General features: G+C 38.9%; 1 protein-coding gene across 1 annotated transcript; it reads right to left on the bottom strand.

Moving 5' to 3' along the window:
* Positions 1-2,068: 2,068 nt before the first annotated feature.
* LOC132242267 (olfactory receptor 5AK2-like) lies at positions 2,069-3,871 on the bottom strand. Its single transcript, XM_059711169.1, has one exon. It carries the CDS (start codon positions 3,752-3,754, stop codon positions 2,825-2,827), a length of 930 nt encoding a protein of 309 aa, XP_059567152.1. The 5' UTR covers positions 3,755-3,871; the 3' UTR covers positions 2,069-2,824.
* Between the last annotated feature and the right edge of the window lie 5,444 nt (positions 3,872-9,315).

Below are 9,315 nucleotides of genomic sequence, written 5' to 3' on the forward strand. Positions count from 1 at the left end.
GATATATTCCTAGAAGTGGGATTACTGGGTCAAATGGGAGTTCCATTTTTAACATTTTGAGGAAACTCCATACTGTTTTTCACAGTGGCTGCACCAGTCTGCATTCCCACCAGCAGTTCACGAGGGTTCTTTTTTCTCCACATACTTGCCAGCACTTGTCATTTGTTGATTTGGCCAGGGCCATTTTCTAAAAACTTCTCCATACCATCAATAATTCCCGCTCTTCATTTACATGTTTATTTTATTGGAAATAAGACCACTCTATCCAACCCTGGCCACTCTACCCAATATACTGGCACATTGGCTGTACTCCTATGGACTTCACTGTGGTCCTCATGCTGGAACGATGCTCAGCTGAATAGGAAAAATGCAGTTTGCTTTACATACAGGAGCTTTGACTTTAGATTTCCTTCCCAGGCTAGTGGAGACTGATTGCTCACCCGATGATTTCTCCACAAAGAGAGTATAGAGCTGTGGCCTGTGGGATTGGTACGTGTTCCCTTGAGCATCTGTGGCCCTATGCACTGAGACAGGAACAAAGAAAGCAATCTTTATTAGGTAATTTCCTGCTAAAGGAGAGAGGAGCTTCCCAGAGGAGGAAGGTTTCATGTTGCAAACTTCAGGAGATTTCTTACTGACTGTGTGTGTGTGTGTGTGTGTGTGTGTGTGCGCACGCATGCTCGCTTGGGTGGTGAGGGCATTCTTACAGTGTCTGTCACACACATGTTGAAATAATCCATGTGAATTCTTATCACTATTAACATTTATTGAAGATTAATTAGTGTCAGGTACTATGATTTCTTTTCGTTATTTTATCTATTACTAAAACACAAAATTTAAAATCTCACAAGCTCTGTATTATTATGAGAAATGAGGTTTGAAAGATTACCACCCCCCTCTTCTGCCTTCCCTCTGAAGTTTGATGTAACACTTCAATTTTCTATTAACAGCCACTTACAAAGGGACACTGCTGGTGAGTGGCAGGGTTGGGACGTAAATCACATTCTAAAAGCTTCTAAATCCCGTGCTCTTAGTGGCACATGCAATTAAAATAACATTCTGCATATTCAGATACTTATAGCTATTAGGCTCCATCTAATATCACAGAATCAATATCTCCAGGGCTGAGATATAGTTATTGGCACTTTAAAAAAACTTTCCATGGTCATTCAAATGCTGCTATTTAACAATTGGTATTTAGAGACCAGTCATGTAGGCTACATATTTACACAACTTGGAGTTGGGAAATTGCCTATATTGTTGTTGTTTTTTTGTCATCATGTATTCATCCATTCAATATTAATAGAATACCTACTGTGTCTAAGACTCTATACCAGATGTTAAAAGGTCATAGAAAACAATTTAGTTCAAGAGCTTTATAGATAATAGTGAAGGTCTTTTATGTAAATAAATAATTTAGATAGGAAGTGATAAAAAGAATGCTTATTAATGCAAATGAAGTGTTGTGGGTCTTCAGTGGAAGAAGAAATTATTTCCAGGGGTAGGACATTAGTGGGAAACAAATGTTGAGATGGAAAAACTTCAGGGAGAGAGTGATGTTTGAAGTTCTGGTAAGATTTGGGAATATGAAGGGTATTTTTCACATGGTGTATGTACTGATTAGTTGTCTATGGCTTTCTAACTTTGAAGAAATAAGCTGCCATGCACAGGGGTGATGAAGAGGGCCATGTGGCAAAGAATTGTGGATTGCCTCTAAGTGATGGGAGCAGCCCCTGCTGAGAGCCAGCACAGGGGCAGGACTCTCAGTCCTACCACTGCAAGGAGATGAATTCTGCCAATAACATGAGGGAGGCTGGAAGCAGGTCCACCCCAGTTGGGCCTTCAGATGAGTTCCCATCCCAATTGACACCTTGATTTTAGCATCTCAGAGGATGCAGATTCCTGCCCCATAAAACTATAAGATAATGAGTGTGTGTGTGTGTGTGTGTGTGTGTGTGTGTGTGTGTGTATGTTTTAAAGCCCCTACATTTTTGGAAATTTGTGATGCAGCAATAGATACAGACTGTAGACTGGTAACAATGCAGATTTATTTCCTTATTGAGGACTATTCACTTTTTTTGGTCTTGCCTTACTAAATAATACCATAATAAACATCTTAAATATATGTCCTTATGGACTAGAATTCTATTGTACAGATCAATTTGCAAGGCTGAAATTCTGAGTTAAAGATTATTTTTAAGCGGAGGCAGGAGAGACTTCTGCCACTGCCACTGTGCTCGCCAGCCATGAGCCTGGCTTATTGCGAGAAGGATGTCTGACTGCTGGTTTAGGGATCAGGCCTGAGCCAGCAGTCAGACATCTCTCAGGGGCCCCAGACTGCGAGAGGGTGCAGGCTGAGCTGAGGGACCCCTCCTCCCCAGTACATGAATTTTCATGCACCAGGCCTCTAGTTAGATATAATTGTATTACTAATTCACAAAATTAGCTTTTGTTATGCACACCTATACTTTGTGCGTATGTTTCACTTAATAAATGAAAAGAATAATAAAAAGATTATTTTTTAAAAAGATATTGCGAGATTCCTTCTAATGTGAAGTAACACTTCAATTTTCTATTAACAGTATGTGAGAGCATAATTTTCCTTACATCACAGCATTTAATAGGCGTTATCATCCTTTGGCAGTTTTTGCCAGACATGTTTATAGAAAGCAGTTATCTCATCATGACTTTAATTTGCAGCTCAGTCTTAGTAAAAATGAGCAACTTTTCCATGTTGCTTGACTTTTTTGTTTTGATTTCTTAAAAATTAGCACTACTGGTCTTGTTGTTTCCAAGCACAGAGAATTAGAAATTGAGGATCAAACTACAGGCACTTCTTTCCAATCCCTTTCAGAGCTTCCTTCACATCTTGGTTTCTCAGGCTGTAGATGAGTGGGTTTAACATGGGGATCACAATGCCGTAAAACACAGAAGCCATTTTTTCTTGTTCTCGAGACTCCTGGGACCCATGGTGCAGATACATGTAAGAGAGGGTTCCATAGAAAATGGTGACTGCTGTAAGGTGGGAGGCACAGGTGGAGAAGGCTTTTCTTCTCCCTGCAGCAGAAGATATCTTCAGGATGGCAGCCAGGATATATATGTATGAAAAGATGACGACCAACACGGTGAACACCAAGTTAAACCCCACAATGACGGTCAGGAACATGATGTTTAAATCAACATTGGAGCATGAGAGAGCAAGAATTGGGGGTTCATCACAGAAAAAGTGGTTAATTTTATTGGATTTGCAGAAGTTCAGTGAGAAAGTAAGACTTGTATTTATGGAGGCATTTAGGAAACCCATGAGGTATGAGCCAACTAACAGTTGAATGCAGACTCTCTGGGTCATGACTACTGGATAGTGGAGTGGGTTACAGATGGCCACATAACGGTCCACTGCCATTGCAGCAAGGATATAGCAGTCACTTGTTGCAAAAGTACCATAGACTAGTAATTGCACCATACATCCTATGAATGAGATGGATTGTTCTGTTTCTAAAAAGTTTTGCAACATCTTGGGAGTGATAGCAGAAGTGTAGCAGAGATCAACAAATGCCAAGTGTTGGAGGAAAAAGTACATGGGGGTGTGAAGGCAGGAATTAATCTTGATGAGTAGGATCATCCCAGTATTACCCACGAGGGTGATCACATAAATCACAAGAAATACTATGAAGAGGATATGCCAAGACGTGTGCTGCCCAGCAAATCCCAGAAGAATGAATTCAGTCACCTGAGTGCCATTGTTTTGTTCCATGACTAACAAAGACTAGGTATCACCTGAAAAGATACATAGAAAGAAACGCAGAGAAAGCTAAGATCATTGTGATCCTTGAACTAATTCTATAATTGCAAATGGTATAATAATTTGGCCTCATAGTGGGGTCAGAGAATATTTTCTATGACATAATTGACTTACATTTTAAAGGCTGAACTTTGACACCCGACTGAAATAATTTCGTCTGCAGTTGGGAGAAATTGCCATGGACCAGTAGCTGTATTCCCAGGGTGAAAATTGATTTGCATCTCATAAATATGGCAATTCTAGAACATACAAAACATACTTTTATTTAATTATATTTTCTCTTATGCCCTCACTATTTTTTCAATGTGCCTAAATACTAATCATTCCATCTGAGATCTTGATACACCTGTCAAGTTCCAACTTATTTCTGTAGTCTGATTTTATCTTCTTCTTAGTGACTCTTTTCTGCAATCAAGGGTTCATGGACACATGGAGTCCTATATGGATGTGTTTATCAAAGTTTTTATGGTAAAGGTCATTTTATTTTTAACACTTTCTCTCTTTTTTGGACCAATATTTTGTAAAAAGCTACAAAAAGTCCTCAGTATTATTAAAAATCCTATAATAGTTTTAAATGTGCAACCTCATTTTCTATACTTATTTCATCATAGAGTGGAAACAGAGAGTCCTAGGACTGGTGCTGGTTCATGGACCACACATTGAGTAACATGCTGTATGATATCCATCCATTATAATTTACCTAAGTGCTTTCCTAGTGATGGACAACAGATTGCCTACAACTTGTCTGCACTGCAAATACCTCAGTGTGAAAATTTTTCTATAGTATAATCCTAGAAACAAAATTTTTGGGTCTGAGGGTATGCACACATTTAACTTAACAAAGTTTCCTTAGACCATTTTCCATAATGTATGCACCAAGTATGAACTCTTACTAATCATACATGGGGGTGAGGAGGTTCCTATCTCCTAAATTCTTGTGAACATTTTCTTAAAATAATATCTCATTTTTATAAGGTTTTCTCCCTTAATTACAAGTGGACTTGACCATTATCTAGTATTCTTCTTAGAATATTGGGACTCTACTTTTTGTCAATTGCCTGTTCACATTTTTGGTCAATGTTTCTGTAAGTTGCCTCTTATTTTATTATTATATATTTTAAATTATCACCTGATGATATTTTTCCATTGATTTTTAGAGAGAGAGTGGAAGAGCAAGAGGAAAGACAGAGAAATATAGATGTGAAAGAAACACATTGATTGGTTGCCTCCTGCAGGAGTCCTAACCAGGGCTGGGGCCAGGGAGGAGCCTAGCAACCGAGGTATGTGCCCTTGACCGAAATTGAACCTGGGACCCTTTGGTCCACAGGCTGATGCTATATCCACTGAGCCAAACCGGCCAGGGCTACGTTTCTTTTTAGATGTTCTTTGTCCCAGATTTTAATCTTTATTCCAGATTTGAATTTATTGTTACCTGTTAACGTGAGAGTTTCTTACAGTCTATCATCTGTTAATTTTGTCTATAATATGCTTTATAGAGCTGAAATCCTTAAATTTGAACTAATAATTCATCATTTTTGCTTTCTTATAGATTTTTTTGAAAAAAAAAAAAAAAAAGGAATAAAGTTCATTCCATTCCCTTGTCTATTACCCCAGGAGACTAAAAAGCAATAATAAAAATTTTTCCTTTCTATACTGGATTGCAGACACATTGTAATTCTTGCACTGTGAACACTTCATATCATGTACATAATTTAAAAAATATTACTATGTTTCTCAATATTTACTTTTTTTAAAAAAAGAAAGCAGGCTAATGGCACAGAGAGAGTAGTCAGTGTGTGTGTGTGTGTGTGTGTGTGTGTGTGTGTGTCTATGTTTGTGATTCTGTGTGTGCAAAATATTTAAATATTTTAAAAACCATTAAGTGATTTGACTTGTTATTTTAAAGCTTACTCACACAATACTTGGCTCAACTGTGCTATAGGAAAATGTTACCAAACATTTATGGAACAACTAATTCTAATATACAATCTTTTCCCATAACTGGCAAAAGAGCACATTCCCAATTCATTTTGTGAGGCTAATGCAATCTTGACAGCAAAGTAAGTAAAACTTGAGAAAAGAAAATGGAAACCAATATCACTTGTGAATATAGATGCAAATATCTTAAAAATACACGTCCACAATCAAATGCATCCCTGTATGAAAGAAATGATTGCTGGGGCCTCAAAGGAGTTTCCAGTGAACAGCTATTCACCTCTTTCTCAGGATTTGAGCAAGTCGAGGAATAAAGTTAGTGTCTATATGGAGATCGTACTATCACGTTCAGCCACTTGGGGAAAGATTTACTTAGTCAAGTTTCTTGCTGTGAGTGAACAATATAACTACACAGGCTTATTCACCTAGTTTTGGTGGCAGTGCCTGGGGGAGGCCACTTGCACATTTTGGGGAAGTGCCTCTGGAATGCAAGGTAACATCGGCTTCAGCAGGCTGGCTAATCCCAAGAGGGAAAGGGCAGAGCAGAGCATGCCAGGTTGTTCTCAGGTTTGCCAGTCTGCCATGTTACTCCACCTTGCTGGGAACTGAGGGAATAAAATGGGTAGAGGGTGCCTCAAATGGCACAAATTTAGGTCGCTTTGCAAGAAAGAATAATCAGAAGCAGGAGAAAAGGTATTTCCCATCTGCAATCAAGACCAAATTGTATACACGTTATGTTTCTTTCCAATGTTAATTTATAAATTCAAGGTCATTTCAATCAAATGCTTGAAAGAATTTTATGTGCACCTTCACAAACCTACAAAGTGTATATGGAGTAGAAAAGAGCTAAAATAATTGAGAGAATTTTAAAGGAAAACAAGGTGAGAACTTGTCGGAAGTTACCATAAAGAAGTAATGCTGATACTATGTGGTATTAGTGTGAGGGAAGACACATTGATCAATGCAACTGAGAAAAAGAAATTATAAAAAGACCCACAAGTCTATAGAAGCTTAATGTCTGAACACAGTAAATGCACATCAGTGAATTATGGTCCATTAAGCTGTGGTGCTATAAATGCCTAAACATATGAAATTATAATATTGTACTCCTACTTTACATTTTACGAAAACCAATTCTAAATGGATTAAACATTTAAATCATAAGACTTTGAGAGTAACAGAAGACTATATATGACTTAGATACGCAAAAATGTTTAAACAAAACATGAATACACAAAACATAAAACACTGAAAATTCAACTATACCCAGATTTAAAACACAAACATTATATTAAAAAATACTGGATGTTGACTGGAAATTTACTCTGGTAAATTTATTTGCAACCCATATAAATGTCAAAGAATCAGTATCCAGTATAAAGAAATAATTTCTATAAGTTACCCGAAGAGAAAAATTCACAAAAGATAGGATCAGGATAATCATAGAAGAGAAAACCTAAATAGTCAATAGAAATGTGGAAATGTACATAACTCACTAGCAATCAAGTAATTGTATATTAATACTGTATTGAAATATAATTTTTTACTCAGTATAAAATGTAAAGTTTTGGTGAGATTGTAGGTTCACATATTAGCAGTCATGTTGGAATCAAATTTGGAATAATTAGTAAAATTAACTATATGCCTCCAGAATTTCCATTATAGGTCCATATACTAGAAAAAAATTTCACCATGTAAACAATGACACATACATATAAGTATATGTATGACTATCGATATACGCACACAACAATGTCCTTAGCAGCATTATTCATCATAGAAAAATATCAAAAAAATCACTGAAAATTCAGTCAATTGGTGTTGTAAGATATGTGAATAAATATCACAAATGGAATGCTAAGTAATAAAAATCAAGTTGCAGAAGTGAGATGAGTGGTGGTTACCTTATTTTAAGTGTGTTTTTATACACCTGAAATGTTGTGTAATAACAGAAATTTCTCACCAAGAAAAAAACCACATCATCAGTACGTCAGTCGAGGGCTCCTTTATTCTGATGCAGAAATGCCAGGCAGAGCAGTAGCTCCATTGCTGGGGTCCAACCCCAGCAGGTCCAGGGGTCCCCAAAGGTGTGGACGGAGTCGGCGAAGAAGGAATGACACTGAGACAGCGTTCAGTTGATCAGCAGCCTAGCCAGTATCTCCAGCCCGGATCTCCAGCCAAGTTCTGGTCTGGATCTCCAGAGAGGTTCTGCTTAGGATCTCCAGCCAGGTTCTGTCTAGGTTCTCCAGCCAGGTTCAGTCACCAGGTTCTAGTCAGGTTCTCTTGCCAATTTCTGTAGTCAGGTTCAGTCCAGGATCTTTTGCCATGTTCTCTCCAGCGAAGTTCTTCTGTCTCTAGAGAATGTTCTGTGTAGGTTCTGTGTTCTTCTTGGCTCTCTTCTAAGTTCTGTCTTTTTCTGTATTGTTACATCTGTATTTATACCAGTTGATTCAATCCTATCAATCTCTATTACAAAGGTTAGGGCGTTTCTTATCTCCATTCCAGGGAGTAAAGATTATGTAGCTTAAGCATGATTGTTCATAGTTAAAGTGATTAATTACCCGCCTGGCACTTAGTTGAGGGGTTTTATTCCCTCCCTAACTTCAGGGGAAAATCCCTACCTGGGGATTCAACCTTTCTCGGAGAGGTGACCTTGGTTAAAACACAGCGCCAAGAAGGTGAGCAAACATATTAAGAACCGTATGCCATATATGTCAGGTCCCTTGAAACAGCAAGGATGGACTGGCTCCCGGCAAATTCCCCCTTTTTTATTTTTTAAAAGCAAGCATTAAAAAGAAAAACCTTTAATGCTCCCTTGTATCCATTTTAAGAGTAGGATTGGCGCTTTCTGCTATTACCTGAGTCCTGATCTATCATCCCAGGGAGAGCTTGCCAATCCTGCACTTTCCCAGGGTAGAAAGGCTGCAGTGGGGTTAAGGATAAGGCTCCTTGGGCCTACCTTCTCCCATGCCATTACATTTACCTTTCCTTCCTCAGAAAAGCATGGACATACTTCTTGTATAAAACATTCTGTCTGACTGGGAGTAACCTTAATTCCTCTGCTAGCAAGCATATGTGTTAAAAGATCAATACAGAGTCTTCTTTCTTTGGACTCAGTATGGCACATCTTCTCAATCTAAGAATCAATACAGAGCCTTCTTTCTTTGGACTCAGTAAGGCACATCTTCTCAATCTAAGTTCTGTACTATCCACCTTCTTACCCTACTTATCCTCTATAGGGGGGTCTGTAGCACCCTGGTGGAGTCCTATCCGTCCCGAGTGTGGGGTTTCTCAATGGGGGGGGGCTTACCTAGGGGAATCCTTTTCCAGGGGTTCCCAAAGGTGTGGACGGAGTTGGCGAAGACTATCCACCCTTTTCCAGTGGTGGAGTCCTATCCGTCCCGAGTGCGGGGGGCTTACAAAGGGGTCCCTGTTCGGGCGCCATTTGCCGGGGTCCAACCCCAGCGGGTCCAGGGGTCCCCAAAGGTGTGGACGGAGTCGGCGAAGAAGGAATGACACGGAGACAACGTTCAGTTGATCAGTATCCTAGCCAGGATCTCCAGCCAGGATCTCCAGCC

This window comes from Myotis daubentonii, chromosome 9 (assembly GCF_963259705.1).
Source record: "Myotis daubentonii chromosome 9, mMyoDau2.1, whole genome shotgun sequence".
NCBI lineage: Eukaryota > Metazoa > Chordata > Mammalia > Chiroptera > Vespertilionidae > Myotis > Myotis daubentonii.

What these genes read in the sequence shown, in the direction of transcription:
- LOC132242267 (XM_059711169.1), bottom strand. Translation starts at nt 3,754, where the DNA reads ATGGAACAAAACAATGGCACTCAGGTGACTGAATTCATTCTTCTGGGA.